Raw genomic sequence first — 18,575 nt, 5'->3', positions numbered from 1 at the left:
GCTTCCCAAAGTGCTGGGATTACAGGCGTGAGCCACCATACCTCACTTAAACCTTTTTAAAATGTATGATTGAGAGAACTTGTAGCTCTGTCCTAGTTCTTTTTTATTTCCTTTAATTTGACTTTGTATGGTCCACTTCTATAAAGTTGTGTCAGGGAATCCAGTCCGATATCATGGCTTGGCATTTCTAGCCAGTTCATGCTCTCATTGTGTAATAAGCATGCATATGGAAAGTAACTTTGTGTGTGTGTGTAGCCCTTCAAATAAAGCTTCACCTGCTAGACAGGCTTGGGCAGGTCTCCTTCTGGGAGGATGGGAGTTCCTTGGTTGAGAGAACTAGTAAGTGAGCAAATATTTGGACTCATGCCCACCACCACCTTTGAGCTTCCTGAAGGCCCATTATTACGGTTTTTAAGCAATTGCTCCAAACAAAATTCTCTCACTGGTTACCAGTCTAGGCCTTTCTTTTCTTTTTATTTATTTATTTTTTCCGAAGATTTTATTTTCCCCTTTTCCTTGATTAAAAATCCTCTGAAGAGAGGCAAACACTTCAACACCCTTTTACTGTAGTAACTTTTCTTCTGACTTCCCATTGGACTAATAGTCACCAACATTCCTATCAGTTTTATGTCTTTCATAAACTAACTTGCTCTCTGGCATTGCCACTCCACTCCTTTCTGATTTTCATCTCCTGGTTTTCCTTGCCTCAGTTAGCAAGGCCGGTGTTGTGTGTGCTGTCCATAGCTCCTTTCCTCTAGGTGGAAAGTAAATCTCATATAAAATCATCTTTCTCCTCTACTACATAAAGCTCAACATATAGTTAGACATCTTCCAATGAAAAAGCACTTTTCTGGAGGAAGGAACATTGGAGATGAGAAGACTCATTAATATTACTTTTGTCTTCAGTGGAGGTGAAAATCTCGAATGCATAGGCATTTTCTAAAAGGTTACATAGGATGATGTTAAAGGGTTTAAATTATTATCTCCATGGAGTGGGGCTGGGATATAAGGTCAGGAGTGAAAGATTGGGTAGAGCACTACCCTTCTGTACTGTGTTGGGGTTTTTTGTTTGTTTGTTTGATTTTGTTTTGTTTTTGCCATCAGTGTATTATTACTTTATAGTTTAAAAGACTCGTTAAAATAATATAGAGACTGGCCAAGCATGGTGGCTCATGCCTGTAATCCTATCACTTTGGGTGGCTGAGGTGGGCAGATCACTTGAGGCCAGGAGTTCCAGACCAGCCTGGCCAACATGACGAAACCCCATCTCTACTAAAAAAAAATACAAAAATTAATTACTCGAGAGACTGAGGCACGAGAATCCAAGGGAGGCAGAGTTTGCAGTGAGCCAAGATTGTGCTGCTGCACTCCAGCCGGGGAGACAGAGTAAGACTCTGTCTCAAAAAGTAGTAATAGTAATATAAAGACCATCTTGCTTTTTTTTCTAAGCTTAAAATTATAATATTATTAACAAATTTCAAGGACATTTCCCTCTCTATTAGAGTTTCGCGTTTCCTAAAGTGATGCAGTGGAACGCATGACTTTTAAAATAAAGATTCTAGAGGATATCACTGAATCAACTTATATAACTCCAAGTCCAAATGCAAATCATTTTTTAAATTGTACTTTAGCATAATATGAGAAATGATGGTAGAACTGAATTTTAATATTTTTCTGTATGTAACCCTCCCCACCAAAAAAAAAAAAAAAACCCCAAAAACGGAGGATATGTATTTATTTATGAGACAGAGTCTTGGCTCTGTCATCCAGGCTGTGGTACAGTGGCACGATCTTGGCTCACTGCAACCTCTGCCTCCAGGGTTCGAGTGATTCTCGTGCCTCAGCCTCCCAAGTAGCTGGGATTACAGGCGTGCACCACCATGCCTGGCTAATTTTTTTTTTTTCCAGTAGATACACGGTTTCACCATGTTGCCCAGGCTTGTCTCAAACTCCTGACCTCAGGTGATCCACCAGTCTCAGCCTCCCAAAGTGCTGGGATTGCAGGCATGCGCCACCGTGCCCAGCCTATGTTTAAATGTGAACAGTGGTCGTTACTGAAAGTTAGGCTGATAGGTTTTTTTCTAATTTTTCCTTAAATATTCTATAATATACATGATAAGCTAACCTTATAATCAGTCATTTTTAAAGGTTACCTCTCACTTTCAATTAAAGATGCTGTTATTTCTCAGCTTAATCACCTACTTTTTTGCTTTTTTTCAGTATTTTGTTATAAAAACCTGGTTAGACACACCAGATAGCTTCAAAGTGGCCACCTACTTTTTTCAATGGATTAGACTCTGAATGATCTCTGGCAATTTTCTAAAATTAAATCTTCTATCCAACAAGGAAATTTCTCATCATTGAGGATAATCAAAAGAATGCTCTATAGACTCTAGAGGAAATTCTAGAACAGGTTCATAAATCTATTAATTAAAGGGGGTTTTGATTAATGGAAACATTATTAGTTTGTAGTTTTTCTTTATTGAAGGAAGAAATTACTTTGATGGGTAAATGCTGGAAAATGTTTTTTTAAATTACTTTAAGATACTATATAACATTTTGTGTTTATGTGTATTGCTTTGATAAATGTATTTAAAATACTTTGTAGAAAAAATAATTTTTTGAATAGTTTCTTAAAGTTTTGTTTTTAACTGACATATAGTAATTGTTTATATATGGGGTACAGTGTAGTGTTTCCATACACATATACATTGTGTAATAATTAAATCAGGGTGATTAGCATATTCATTACATCGAGCACGTCATTTCTTTGTGGTAAGAACAATCAAAATCCTTTCTTTTAGCTCTTTTGTAGCATATGATACATTATTGTTAACTATAATAACTCTATTGTGCAATGGAACACTAGAGCTTATTCTTCCTAACTGTAACTCTGTACCTGTTCACCAGTCTTTCCCCATCCCCAGCTCACTCCTATTTTCCTCTGTCTCCGGGAAACTACTATTCTACTCTCTACTTCTATGATACCAACTTAGTTTCTACAGGAGTGAGATCATATGATATTTGCCTCCCAAAGTGCTGGGATTATAGACCTGAGCCACCATGCCCAGCCCTAAAATACATATGGCTTCCTGTGTTTGCCATTGCTTCAGGGTTCTATGTATACATAATCAATTTTATTTCTTAATCATTTGAGAGTAGGTTGCATACACTTTCTGCCTTTATCCCTTATTTCTTCAGTATTTATTCTGTAAAAGTAAGACACTTTTCTTACAGAACCACAGTGCAAAAAAAAATTCAATAAATTGTAACATAGATACCATAATTTTATCTCTATACTGCAACTTCTTAGGTTGTCACAATAGTGTCATATATTTGTATGTATATATATGTGTGTGTGTGTGTGTATATATATGAACCACTATATATATACATAAATATTTTTTCCCAGTACAGCATTCAGTCGAGGAATGTGTATTGCATTCGGCAACGCCCCTTTAATTCTCCTGGAACAGTTCTTAAGCCTTTGTTTTGGAAAGATGTTGCCATTTATGAAGAATACAGACCAGTTGCTTTGGAGAATGTTCCTAGATATACATCTATTTCCTCATGATTAGCTCTTCAGATCATGTGTTTTTGTCTAGAGTACCACATGAGCAATATGTCCTTCTAAGTGTAAAACATCTGAAGTTGTAGTGATTGTATGTTGTCCTTTGGTTACGGTGTTGTCTTGTTTCTCCAATGTGTAGTTATATATTTTTTAAAAATTTTATGTGAAGATGCTTGAAGGCTATGTAAGTATCCTGTTGATCATCAAGCACTCCCCCGCACAGCGCACAGACACACACACACACACACACACACACACACACCCCTACCCATCTACCCACCCATATAGGTTTAGCATACATTGATTATTCTTGCATGAATCAATTTTTTATTTAATTGTTGCAAAATGGTGATTTTCTAATTCAATGTTTCATTCTCTGTTTATTAGTTGACATTCTACTGAAAGAAAATCTTTCACCTCCTTCCCTTTCCTTGTGTACTGAAAAATTTGTTTTCTTTCACATGAACCAAAAAGTTATGAGCATGGACCTGTGGGTTTGTATTTTGTTGAATGGGTTATTAGCTATTGTCCTTAGTTATTTGGGTCCTCAAATTGCCCCGGGCTAGGCCAGTGGAATTGTCCTCAAGACTGCTCTTGTTTTGTTTTAGCTTGATTTTTTTTTAAGGCACTTGTGAATTTTCTGACACAAGACATCCCAGGATCGTAGTGAATCTCCCCTGCTCCAACCTTGGAATCAGCCATTTATCCAACGAACCTTGGTTTCTCTCAGTAGGGAGTGATATTTAGATCCTGTGGCACATGTCTTTTTATGCAAAAATGTTATTATTGCTTGTGACTCCTTGAGAATTGGTTTGAACGTCAAAAGAGTTTAAAACCTTTTCACTTAAGTATATACATTTTTCTAATTATAAAAAGGATATGTATTTATATTACAGAAAATATGGACAAGGATAGGTAAGAAGAATAAAAGGTACCTTGAACCCACTACTCATGTTGACCATCACTGGATGTAAGTGTGTTTTACATAGCCAAGATCACATCATGTATATGGAATATTGCATTTTGCTGTATCTACATAGCATGTCATTGTTTTCTCAAAGTCATAGAAATTAGACAATTTCATTTTTAAGTCACACATTGTATATTAAAATTTCTCTTTTCCTTCTTGTTTTTTGTTTCCATTGATGCAATACCCTAAAGTAGAAAAAGTTTGCTGGTATTGAGCTTCTTTCTCTGCTCTCTTTAAAGCCCATATTCTTGCCTATCCTCTGCCCTCCCACTGAATTGCATAAGATGTAAAATTACCAATTTCAGAAATAAATTGTTAGTATCAGAGACTGGGAAACATGTATTTTGTACATTCTAACTGTACTTTTGGTTTGAGATATGACTATCTATTCAGTGATAAACTTTGTTTTTTCTAAAATGTGACACCAGTGTTTGGCAAATACGAGTAAGTAGTTCAATGAAAACATGCTTAGTTGCCACGGGTGTGTTTAGACCTGGGTGCAGAATTTTCAGCCCTTGAGAGCAGGGACCATCTCTGGCTTTGCTCACCATTGTTTTCTCTCTACAGTAGGGTTTCTCAACCTCAGCACTTCATTGAAATTTCAGACTTAAGTGTCTTAACTTATCGAGGGCAGAGGTTTTAGGGCATTTTGTTAAAGTACCCTGAAACATTATATTTGAGGGATGGGTTTTCTAAAAGCCAAAGTATGCTACGATGTGGGTAGTGTAGATGTGTTTATGTCTTTCTGAGTGTTGAAAGACATAAGAATGACATCAGCAAAATTAGACCATCTGGAAGATTGAACGAGCTGGCCAGCTGTTGGGGGAAGGGCAGGGCCTGGGAGATAACTCATCTGGGGAAAGTGCAAGGGCCCAGAGGAAGGAATGCACATGCCTTAAGGGGCCTCTTAGAAAAGTAGAATTGCATTAACTAGAGACCAGGAAGTGACTCCTAGAGCGGAAAGATTTTAGGAATTAATTTATACTTCTTAAAAGTTTTTGAAAAAAGCTTCACTGAGATAAAGTAAGTGACATTGTGTAGTTGCCTTAAATTGTTTCTACACGGATATTTAAAATGTAATTTTTGTAATATTTTTATTTTTATTTAAAAGGAAATTTTAAAAACAAGCATTTACAACTTAGGTCTACTAATTAGTTTAAGGTGTAAAGTGGTTTTGGAAGTATAATAAAATGAAAACTTTATCACGGTGCCTTTATGTTTAATTAAAGGAGACTTACATTAACATTTAACTTGAAGTGCTCTCTTCACAGAATACAAGTTATTTGGGCTTTAATAACTCTTCATAAGGTAGATAGTTGGTGCAAGTAAAGAGTCCACCATTAAAGTTCGTCACTGGAAAATACATACATTTTTGAGGAGAGTATACTTTAAAAAATTTTTTTTTATTATTTTTTAAGAGACCAAGCTTTGCCATGTTGCCTGGGCTGGTCTCCAACTCTTGAGCTCAAGCAATCCTCCTGCCTCAGCCTCCCAAATTGCTGGAATTCCTCGCCTGACCCTGTTTAATGCTTTTTTTTTAAAGTTATTTTTGTTCTTTTATATTATTCAGGATAAGAATGAAAGGAATAGGGATATGATAACTATATATATATATATTTTTTTTTTTTCTTTTTTTCTGAGATGGAGTCTTGCTTTGTTGCCCAGGCTGGAGTACAGTGGTGCGATCTCGGCTCACTACAACCTCCACCTCCTGGGTTCAAGTGATTCTCCTGCCTCAGCCTCCCAAGTAGTGCGCCACCATGTCTGGCTAATTTTTGTATTTTTAGTAGAGACAGGGTTTCACTATGTTGGACAGGTTGGTCTCGATCTCCTGACCTCATGATCTATCCTCCTCGGCTTCCCAAAGTGCTGGGATTACAGGCATGAGCCACTGCTCCTGGCCAACAGCAATATTTTTATATTAGAAAAAAGAGCATTTGACTTTATTTTTCCCTTAGAGCTGGACTATCAGCTATTTTTGAATTTTAATTTTTTAAAATTGTTATAAATACTACAACTTTCATAGTATTTGTTGGTAATTAAGCTTTTTGTACTGGCTGAGTGATTTTGAGTAGGCAGAGCCTGTTACAAAATCATGATAAGGATATTAAACAAGCTAATGTTATTTCAGGCAACAAATTGTTAGTGTTATTATTATAGGCATATAGTTAGTTTATTGCTTAGAGTATCAATAATTTAAACTTTTAAAACCAATTTAATTATTTTTTGTTTCTTTGGAGAAAATGATAATACAATGTTATCAACCCAAAAGACTCCTGGATTCCTTTATTTTCTGTAAAGGATTTTATATTGCTTGTTCTTTTAATTTTAGCATTAATGGAAAGGAAAATGCTGTATAGATATGGGTAATTTTTAAAGTTTATTTTAATAGTAGATCATTTTACTCATTTAAAATATTGAATAAAAGGTAATTCTTGAAACTTGTTATTAAATACAAAGTACTTCATGAGAACACTGCAGTGAAGTGTCTCAATTTTACTGAGTTTTGTGTGTTGTTATTATATCTTTATGAAACATTTTATACTTTGGGAATGATATTGTTGCCCTATAATTTTTAGACTCCAAAGTCTTTTTTTTCCATCTCGGGCAACATGGGGAAACTCCTTCTCTACCAAACTATATAAAAAATTAGCTGGGCCTGCTGGCATGCCTGTAGTCCCAGCTACTTGGGAGGATCTCTTGAGCCCAGGTGGTTAGGGCTGCAGTAAGCAGAGATCACACCCCTGCCTGTTAGCCTGGGTGACAGAGCGAGAATCCATATTAAAAAAAAAAAAAAAAAAAAAAAAAGTCTTTTTTCCCTCAAGTCTTAAACAATATTGACTGCACACAGAATATTACTTTGAAATGTGGTAATTTTTCTTTTTTCCTCACTATGGCCACCTGGCTTTGAAATATGTGCAGAATACTCTTAGAGCTGCTTTATTTGAAAAATATTAATTAAAAATTTCTATTCTTTAGATTTATTTTTACCTTTGTATCAAATTTAAGCGTTTTGGGACATAAGAATTGCATGGCCCAACATAAGTAACTATTAGCCACACTGTTTAAATTTAGTTAATGGAAATAAAATAAAATTAAACATTTATTTCTCTAGTCACTAGCCACATTTCAAGGGATCAGTAGTGGCTACCGTATTAGATAGTGCTGATATAGAACGTTTCCATCATCACAGTCACTTCTATTGGATACACTGCTCTAGAATAGGAGTTCACAAAGGACCTCCTGGGAATCCAGTCTGGTCCACGACTTGAGTTAATATGAAGTTTTATTGGAATACGGCCATGACCATTTGTTTGCACATTGTCCATTGCTACTTTCACACTGTAACAGCAGAATTGAGTGGTTGGAACAGAAACCTTATATCCCACAGAGAGAGTAAAATATTTTCTTTACAAAAAATGTTGTATTCCCTGCTTTAGAGTATATATGCTCATAAAGTTAAAGTTGTTTGAATAACATATGCATAGCACATGTTAGTAATATAGCATGTTACATAAGGCAGGTTATCATAGTTCAAAGATGAGTCAGACGAGAACAGTCAAAAATAGAATCTAAGACCAAAGTGCTGGATAATTAGACAGGAGCAGTCATTCCCTTGTAGGGACAACTAGAAGGTAAGTCTTCTGGTAGATCAGTTCCTTTCCAAAATGGAGAGAAGTAAAGAAGAGTCCCAGGTAAGACTGATCAGTTTACATCGAAGGTGCTAATCCACTTAAGGTGGGGTGGGCAACTGGAAGGATTAGTGCACAGTTGCCATGAGATGCACCTGTGCCAGTGTGGCTCATTGTTACACCTGAGCCCAGAGTTAAGGGACCGAATTTGAAAAAGATGCTAGGACAGTTAGAAGATTAACAGAGTGAGGTAGGTAACAGAAATAGATGTAATAGGTTAGACCTAAAAACCTCTCAATTTACACTTAAAATAGGAATTTGCAAAAGTGTTCAATTCATTAATATAGTATCAAGTTTCTAAATATTTGATTGATTGGATCATTTTAGTATTCTTATAACCTTCTTTTACTCTTTATATGGACTATCCAAGAAATGTAGTCTCTTAGATGACATGTGAAATACTTAAGTCCATTTTGTTTACCATTTTACATACAATTTTAATATTATTTTAAACCATGGAACTGTTCCATTTTGGTAGAATATGTGCGTATTTTGTGTGTGGCTTATAGTTTTTAAAACAGAATCCAAATTGTCTTGATGCATAGGTTGTACCCCACAGGGATTTCTCTCTGAGGATACTGTTAAACTTTTATTTTTTTAAACATGTATTTTTAGTTATTAGATTTGAAACTACATTGTAGGGCAGTGTACTAACAGCCTTTGACATTGGCCTAATAGAACTGTCATTGTTACTGTTTCTTTGTTATTTTCCTAGGTTGAAGCTAACAATTTCTTATTCAAAGTGTCCTTGCTTCTCTTAGGCCAGGGCTTTTATAAGGGCTCAGTGAGTACTTTATAAAGGCTGACCCTTACTGGAGCAGATTATAGTGTAGCATGAAGAGCTAAATTTAGAGGGAAGCGGGGCCTCTGCTCCAAATAGTAACAGCTAAAGGATAGACACTCTTGGAGAGTAGAATATCTTCATTTAGTCTGTCACCACCAGTGGGTGAGTTTTTGTTTGTTTGTTCTAATTTTGGTTGTTATATCAAAGTCTTTGTGTACATTTTTATGTTTGCATGTTATTATGTGTTTGTGCACATGGAACATATCGAGGGTATGAAAAGTAAGCCCACATAGCTGGGTTATAAAGAAACAAACTTTTATGCTTAGAAAGGAAGTAAGTATAAAAGCTAAAGATTTTGAAAATAGAGTAATTCTTTCATATGCTGTGTTTGGTGGTACTTCTCCATTAACAGAAATAATAGAAACAAGGTGCAGAGAGTTAATTAGGGAATTCCATGAGTTTGTATTCTAAACCCCAAAATAAAACTTTTAGGAGGGACTCACACTTTAGAATTTTTGAAATTACAAATTAAAAACCATTTTTAGCCTGGAACAGTGGTGTGTGCCTGTAATCCCAGTTGCTCAAGAGGCTGAGATGAGAGAATTGCTTGAGTCCAGGAGTTTGAAGTCACCCTAGTCAACATAGTAACACTCTCATCTCTAAGGAAGTAGAGAGAGAAAAAAAAAAGGAAGGAAGGAGAGAGAAAGAAAAAGGAAGGGCGGAAAAAAAGAAGAAAAACATCTTTGGCAGAGAAATCTGCTGGAGAGATTTCTGCCTAGTTGAACTACATTCTTTTCGCATCTTGGTACAAGACCCATCACCCAAATTCTTTGACACATATTTTTCTTTGCTAACACAAATACATTTTGTATAATATTTGTGTTTGGAAGATATGGAGACAATAATATGTATATCATCATCACTTTTGCAACAATAAAGTATTGGCTGATCCAGAGTGAATCTGTTTATAATGCCAGCTGGAAAGTTTCTGAATGAAACTTTTGCAGTGAATATAAATGATGCATTAGAAGCTCTGTTTTCAACATCCATCAAATGAAATGAGAATTCATTGATTAAGTTTATAGAATTTGTAATGACTTCAATATGTTGCTGTTGCCCCATACACATAAGCAATCACTTTATTCTTGCACTGGTCTGTGTTTCTACTGTTTGAACTATTACATTGTGTTGCAAATGTTTGAATTTTATCCCTCCCAATGAGTTTCTCGAGGGCATGGATTCTGGCTTAATAACCTTTGTATCTCGAAGCGTGATGTATTAAGTTCATTTTATTTTATAGGGTTGATAAAAATTATTTCTCAAACCATGTAATTACTTTTTGTGTTTTTATGTGACTTTTAATTAGTTTCCCTTCTAAAATAATGATTAACTTGAAGTTTTCAATAATAAACAGATTTTTTATTATGTGAAGCTACAAATTTCTCTTTTATGCAGTAAGAAGGAATATTTGGTACATAAATAGTTTTTTCATGTTCTTTAGGATTTAAACAAACTTTCAGGAGTAATTAAATTACTTGAATAATGTAAATTTGTTATTGTTTGCTGGCATAAGTAATTAAGGAAATCTAGACATTTTCAAATGAATGCTAAAATCTTTGGAAGGTAATTAAATAATTTGCTCGAGTAATGCATGTTATATTGAATGTTTGGCCTTCATAATTGAAGCAATCTAGACATACTTTCAGTTTATGATATGTATATCAACAAGCATATTCTCAATTTTTAAGAAGTCTTGTGGAGCAGGCCTTACATTTTTTCAAAGATAATATTACATTTTTTAAATTGTGTATTAAATCCAGTAAAATAGTATGAAGTACTCAAATCCCTGTCCATTAAGGTAAACCAAAAAATAAAAAAATTATTAATAGTTTCTTTATCCTTCTTAAATTGTTGTTGCGTAGAAAACCATATATTCTATATACCCTCCTTATAACCAAATACTTTACATTCTTTTATTCAGCTTGCTTTTTTCCACTATCATTATCCCTTGAGCATCTTTCCATATCAGTCCAGCAACTTATTTGAAAAGTATTTATTATATGTTTATACTTTGCTCAATGTAAAAGGTGCAGAATGGAGGAGCTAAAGGAGCTCTATGGAATAAAAACCTACAAGGTTCCTGTCCTAGTGGAGGTTACACTCATTGGGGGTATAGACCCTAGACAAAGAGATAATAATAAAATGGCAGGCACTGCTAAAGAAAAATAAAGCTAGGTAAGGAGAGCTATTGACAATGGGCCACTTTGGTGGAGATGGTCAGAGAAGACCTCCCTTTTCAGGGATACATTTGAATGATTGCAAGGAGATAGCCATGTGGACAGCTGGGGAAGATCTTTCCTGAAAGAGAGGCAGGAACAGAGCCTCAGACGCCACACCTTATCTGGCCTATTGGAAGAACAACAAAGAGATCAATGTGACTGGAACTCAATGAGCGATGAGACAAGATGTGTATTGAATATACATATATAGTCAGAAAGGTAGCCAGGATCAGAAATGTAGTACAGTTAGATCTAATTCATGCTTTCATAAGCTTCATGGTGTCCCACTTGGTGGCTACATTACAGCTTATTTGAGGACATTTCATTTTCCATTTTTATGTATACAACAATGCTGCAACTGAAAACAATGCTGCAACTAAATCCTTTTACATATACAAGTATATTTGCATTCTTGTGTGAACATAACTATAGGATAAATTCCAGATAAGGTATTGCTGGACCAAGGTTATGCCCCTGTAAATATTTATAGATACTCACCGAAATTTTCCTCAAAGTATTTCATGGAGTTTAACCTTTACATCAAAGTTGGTGTCTGTGGTGGTTTTTCCTATGTCCTTTGCCAACACTGAGTATTGGTAAACTTTAAAATTTTGGCTAGTCTGAGTTAAAATTAGATCTCATTTTTAAAAGTGTATTTATGCCGGGCGCCGTGGCTCATGCCTGTAATCCCAGCACTTCAGGAGGCCAAGGCAGGTGGATCACGAAGTCAGGAGTTCAAGACCTGGCCACCATGGTGAAACCCCGTCTGTACTAAAAATACAAAAATTAGCCAGGCGTGGTGGCTCACGTTTGTAGTCCCAGCTACTCAGGAGGCTGAGGCAGGAGAATCACTTGAACCCGGGACGCGGAGGTTGCAGTGAGCTGAGATCACACCATTGCACTCCCATCTGGGCGACAGCAAGACTCTGTCTCAATTTAAAAAATAAAAGGCATATTCAGTAATGAGAGAGGTTAAACATATGTTCAACCAAATTTATTGCCCATATTTTTTTCATATAAACTGCTTATTTGAAATACGTAATCTTTATTTTCTTTGTTTTCAGAAATTTTATGAATAAGCATCAGAAGCCAGTGCTAACAGGCCAGCGGTTCAAAACTCGGAAAAGGGGTAGGTTGTGTGTGTGTGTGTTTAAAGTTGTAACCAAAATGTAAGATTGGAGAAGAAGCTGAATGATTCCTGTTTCCCCCAACCTCACTGATTCTACTCATTTGAGCTCTGAGTGTAGAATCTGACGTGCTTTAGTGAAACCATAGAACTTCTAGTTACTTGTTGGACAAGTTATTTAATTGGCCTACGCTACAGAATGGGATAGATATCTCTGTTCAGGTTGTCTTACTTTCATGTGAGGTTATGAAGGCAATTGGTGAATTTCACTGGTTTTGACGTTAGCATTGTATTTGATTTTTGCTTTCTTTGTCATTTTATGAAAACGTTGATGGCAAAGATGATAAAATAAAAAGTAAATTAGGAAGTGAGATATTGAAGAGTTTCTTAATTTTTCAGAAATGAGGAAGTCAAAATAAATCTACTGCCCTAAATTCCCCTTAAAAACCATATTTTCAAGTGTCTTTCATTGTGGTAAGGGTAGTTATAGACCCATGTTGATGATGACTGGTGAAATTTCTATTTGTGTGAGTGACTTTTTTCTTTTATAACGTTCATCTTAGCATTCTTTTTGTGTAAATAATATTTTATACATTTTTTTAGAGACAGGGTCTTGACTGTCACCCAGGTTGGAGTGCAGTGGTGTGATGATAACTTACTGCAGCCTCAAACACCTGGGCTCAAGTGGTCCTTACACCTCAGCCTCCCAAGTAGCTGGGACTATAGGTGCACACCACCACACCTGGCTAATTAAAAAAAAAAAAAATTTGTACAGACACGGTCTTGAACTCCTGGCCTCAAGCAGTCCTCCTCCCTTGGCCTCCCAAAGTGCTGAGATTGTGGATGTGAGCCACTGTACCTGGCCTGTATAAAGACATTTATGTATGTATGTATGTATTTATTTAGAGACGGAGTCTCACTCTGTCATCAGGCTGCAGTGCAGTGGCACCATCTCGGCTCACTGCAACCTCCGCCTCCTGTGTTCAAGCAATTCTCCTGCCTCAGCCTCCCAAGTAGCTGGGGTTACGGGCGCCCACCATCATGCACAGCTAATTTTTGTATTTTTAGTAGAGACGGGGTTTCGCCATATTGGCCAGGTTGGTCTCGATCTCCTGACCTTGTGATCCACCTATTTATTTTAAATTAATTATTGGCTTATTTTTTTTTTTTGAGATAGGGTCTTGCTCTGACACCCAGGCTGGAATATAGTGGTGCCATCACAGCTACTGCAGACTTGACCTCCTGGGCTCAAGCGCTCCTCCCACCTCAGCCACCCAAGAAATCACTTTTTTGTGGAGACAAGATCTTGCTATGTTGTTGAAGCTGGGCTCAAGCAGTGTTCCTGTCTCAGCTTCCCAGAGTGATGGGATTATAGGCATGAGCCACCACACCAAGCCAAGAATATTTTAAACATGATTTCATATTTAGTCAGTTTTGCATAATTATATAGAGGTCCTCTTGGATATAAGAATAGCTGAACTGGGGCCAGGCTTGGTGGCTCACACCTGTAATCCCATGCTTTCGGAGGCCGAGGCAGGTGGATCACCTGAGGTTGGGAGTTTGAGACCAGCCTGACCAACATGGTGAAACCCAGTCTCTACTAAAAGTACAAAATGAGCCAGGCGTAGTGGCACATGCCTGTAATCCCAGCTTCTCTGGAGGCGGAGGCAGGAGAATCGCTGGAACCCGGGAGGCAGAGGTTGCAGTGAGCCGACATCGCGCCATTGAACTCCAGCCTGGGCAACAAGCAAAACTCCATCCCAAAAAAAAAAAAAAAATGCTGAACTGAAACTCAATAGGGAAACTTTTTCAAAGAGGAAAGATGATATGAGTGATTAAGTTAAATAAAGTTGAAGGGAATTACTGAAAAATATTTAAGGTAGTATGTATAAAGATAAAAGATGTTGGAGCAGAATCCCATGTAATGATCTTGGAGGACTAAATTATTTCATTGATAACTGACTTTATATGCCTTTGGCAGTCACTGCTAAGCAGCCTGTGTTGTCTTGCAATGCTATGTCCATTTAAGTAACAAGTCTAGTCATGTAGACAGAAAAGAAATTTCAATATAATAGATCATTTGGATCAGAAGTGTTTGTAAGAGTCACTAGGAAGCAGTAAGACTGAATTTAACTGTGTGCTGTCTGCTGGGAAGCTTCATGTTCAAAGTAAAATATAAAAATAAAAATAAAAAAATTAACTAACCAAAAAATACTTTGTACAATTCTTCTGTTTTGCACTCTCCCTTTTCTATTTTTTTCATTTCTGGCCTATCCCCATAAAAAGAGTAAGTGCAAGTATAACCTGAGCCACTTCTCTATTTAGTCCTCATCTTAGTCTTTCAAATTGTGCCCCACTGCATTGCCCCTTGCCATCTGGAAGCGGATATCAAACACAAAGTGCTAACCAGAATTCATTGTCTTATTGTTCAAAGCAGTCTTGGAAAAAAGGACATGGATGATTTTAAAAGGATTTATCAGTAATGAACAATATGGTTCAGAAACCTGTGATAATAGCCAATATATGCCCAGCTATGAGGCACAGAAACGTTTGCTATTGCCTGCCCCTGGGGGATCGTGTTAATCTCGGAGCTGGATCTCCAGCTCAAGCATCTTTATTAGTGTGACGCTAATCCACTGGAACTGAGCTCAAGAGAGGGCCTCAGAATGTGTTGCACAACAGCAGACGTGAGTCAGCGAGTAAACTGGCCCTTACAGTTTGTCTTCAGTTTAGAACCGGAAAGTTTCCTCTCCTTCAGAACCGGTTTGCCTCTGAATCACTTGGTGGTCAAGATTGTGCTGTTGGAGTACTCAGGGAGAGCCACTGAGAAATATATATTATTTGCCAGTTGATCTGGATTTATATAACTCATATCTCTTGGGGATTTAACCAACACTTGAGCCATTTTGTGCCACACTCCTGATGGGGGAATAAAAATGGAGTCAACCTCATTTTCTGCTCCTCTTAGTAGTGAAATGCCTCCTGATGATTTCTCATCCTTAACTTTTCTTTGCTATTATGAAGGGGCTGACATCAAATAAGTGGTTAGCAATTTTGTAGAGCTGGGGAAAATTACTACTGAGGATATTTCAAGGTCCTTGTGATAGGCTGTTTTCTGAAGATATGTCTTCACTTTGAAACATTTCCTAGCAAAGCGAATGCTCCTGCATGCCAAGTTAGTACTGACAGTGTATTTCTTATTGCATTGTCGTTATTGCTTAGCAGTAAAATACAAACGTCATGGCAGGACACATTATGTAATAGAACTCTAATCAGATTCTCTTTTCCTTTATGAAATACATCTCGCTTATGATATATTCTCCAAAGTAATTATGTTTTTTACTGTGGCTTGTGGAAATCTGAAAGGATGAAAATTTCTCCCGTGAGCAATTGGATTATGCTTTGCTAAATGAAACATTTAATAATCGAACTGGTCTTTCTGCACATTTTTAGAAAAATTGGATTACAATTAGCGAAAACAAGAGAGAGAAAAAAAGGTCAAACTGCAGGCATTCAGCATGACCATGCGCTCAGGTTTCTCCCTGAGACTTTAGCTCTGTAATAATGTTTTTTGTTGTTGTTGCTGGAGACAGAGTCATCTAGACTCTGTCATCTAGGCTGGAGTTCAGTGGCACAATCTCAGCTCACTGCAGCCTCTGCCTCCCGGATTCAAGCGATTCTTGTGCCTCAGCCTCCCAAGTAGCTGGAATTACAGGCGTGCACCACCACAGCCAGCTAATTTTTGTAATTTTTAGTAGACATGAAGTTTCATCATGTTGCTCGGGCTCGTCTCAGAACTCCTGGCCTCAAGTGATCCATCCACCTTGGCCTCCCAAAGTGCTGGAATTCCAGCACTCCGAAAGTGCTGGAATTACAGGCTGGGCATGGTGAGCCACTGTGCCCAGCCATGTAATATTGGTTTTAAATCACTTTTAGCTTTATAGTAAGTGGTGTTAATAACTAAATGAGTAAACCTTTAAATCTTGAAATATATGTGCAAATATGAGTATATGTATATATATATAAAATTAGAAAATACATTTGATTTTACAGGAAAAAAAGAAAATATGTGATTTTAAAATTCATTGCTACATCTCAGTGATATTCAGAAAGGGATATAGGTTCTGCTGTTATATTACTTCACTAATGTGTTTTTAACTAGTTACTGTAGTTCCCACAATAAGCAAGTTAGTTAACGTATAGGCATATTTGAGTGTCAGAATTAGGCCCATTTCTTCTCTGTGTCAGTACAGGGTTATTATGACTAACTCTTGAGTATCACAATTATGATTCACCAGCACAGTTTAAATTGGAGACCCCTAATTATATCCTTCTCACTTCAAGGGAGACTTGAACTGCCAAATGGAAATCTAAGGAAGCAATGGCATATTTTCATTCGAATTTTGTTAGTATTTCTGCTAGACTGTCCTCTAATAAAATACAAACTACATTTACTGTCCTTTCAGATGAAAAAGACTCTTTAGGTCCAATGTTGTCTTGTTTCTCAAGTTTCCATTAGTGTTCTTTCCATTTTCTTATATAGGAATTTTCTAGTCCTTTTGATGGGCAGTTTGTTTTAGCAGCTGGGAGCTTTTTTCAGCCTGCAAAACAATTATTAGTCGTATCGGTCCATCATAAGTTTTTAAGATTCCCAAGCTGTAAGTAATCATTTTGACCTACCACCCTTATTGCTCACTGTTGAAATATCCTTGGCTGTAGTATGCTATCTTCCTTTTTCTCTTTGCTGGTAATTCTTTTGGAATGGGAGGATGAAGATCCTTTTACAAACAAGTTTTCAAGTTGTGTCTTAAATTGAAAACAAAGTCCTCTGCTTGGATTCTTGGCATAGTCTGGGTTTTTCCTCATTTATCCATTTACATTTCCCAGTACCTCCATTTGTAATTTTCAAATCATCAAAATCTGTTCTACCACCTGAATCAACATCCAACCATGTTGTAGGGCCTTTGTGGGAATGACCTTATTTGATTTTGGAAACTGGTCACAAGACTTAATATAACAGCATGTAGTTGTTTTACTTCTACCATTCTCATATTATAGGAAAGAAAATATCTTTCTTCAACAGGGAAGGAGAATTGCCTGTTGGCTAGACCCTGAGTGGGAGGTGAAGTTTTCTGTGCTTGTCAGTGGGTTCCTTTTGTGTAGAAACACAGTTATCCCCTCCTCCTGCTCCACCTAATGTATTCCTCTAGAATTCCTATCCGTTTTCCTCCCCCTCTACACAACAAGACCCTAATTATATTTTTTCTGCAGTCACCATTTGCATGTTCTTGACTGCATAATGTTTTGCTTACAGCATCAAAAGGACTTTTTATCTCTTGTTCATGATGAATATTGTCCCAGTTAATTTATGTGTGTCTTTATGGTATCTCACGCTGCGTGACTCTGACTGGTACTGGGAATGCCATTCTTCTCTCGTTCTCATGCTGATGTGACTAGGGTTAACCACTTACAACCCAGCCCTTCTGTTAGACCACTTACAAGCAGTACAAACTAGGCAGTTGCTGTATGGTTTTAAAATGTAGCTTTTAATTGTGTCAAAGTTATGCATGCACATAGTATGGCTAGTTGTTGATTTTTCTGTTGGAGATATTAAATACACGTTTTCTACTATGGAAAATGATGATTCCGCTCTCTTTCATTGCTCACTTTTCCCCACCCCCATACTTCCTGTCCTTCTCTATTCTTTCATTGTATCATAGTTTCAGCTACACCAATGTTTAGGGTTTATATTTTTGTGACTTTGTACATGCTATTCACAGCTGAACTATGACATGACTGCATTTTTAAAAAATAACATTATTTTGTTATCGCTCGATTTAATAAATGTAATTATCTCTTGAGTGGGGTGGGGCTTAGTTTTCTGTGCCTTAAAATTAGACAACTCTAACCTTTCCCTTTGTTGTATAAATCTCTTAATACAAAACACTTAAGGAAAAGCTTTAAATGTCCTTTCACCATTATCCACAAGAGTACTATTGCCTGTCTTGCTTTTCCCCTCTTGCCTGGGGTCTCATGACTTACTCTTCAGTTATTATCTATTTTTGAGGCCTTGGGTGTTTCAGTATATGTATGTTCATATTGCTCTTACCCTTGATTAGTAGTTGGGCTGGGCCAGGCACAGTGGCTCATGCC

General features: G+C 36.8%; 1 protein-coding gene across 5 annotated transcripts in view; it reads left to right on the top strand.

Annotated features, from left to right (window-relative positions):
- Positions 1–18,575, top strand: part of BZW2 (basic leucine zipper and W2 domains 2) — a 59,990-nt gene that overhangs the window by 6,647 nt on the left and 34,768 nt on the right. For 2 of the 5 annotated variants that reach the window (NM_001194859.2, XM_001104484.5), the window contains 1 exon segment: positions 12,361–12,425. In NM_001194859.2, coding sequence (NP_001181788.1) covers positions 12,368–12,425 — 58 coding nt within the window. In that variant the 5' untranslated portion in view covers positions 12,361–12,367. 5 annotated transcript variants of the gene reach the window in all.

This window comes from Macaca mulatta, chromosome 3, assembly GCF_049350105.2.
Source record: "Macaca mulatta isolate MMU2019108-1 chromosome 3, T2T-MMU8v2.0, whole genome shotgun sequence".
NCBI lineage: Eukaryota > Metazoa > Chordata > Mammalia > Primates > Cercopithecidae > Macaca > Macaca mulatta.
Note: the sequence above shows the minus strand (reverse complement) of the source record. Positions and strands in the feature narration are given on the sequence as shown.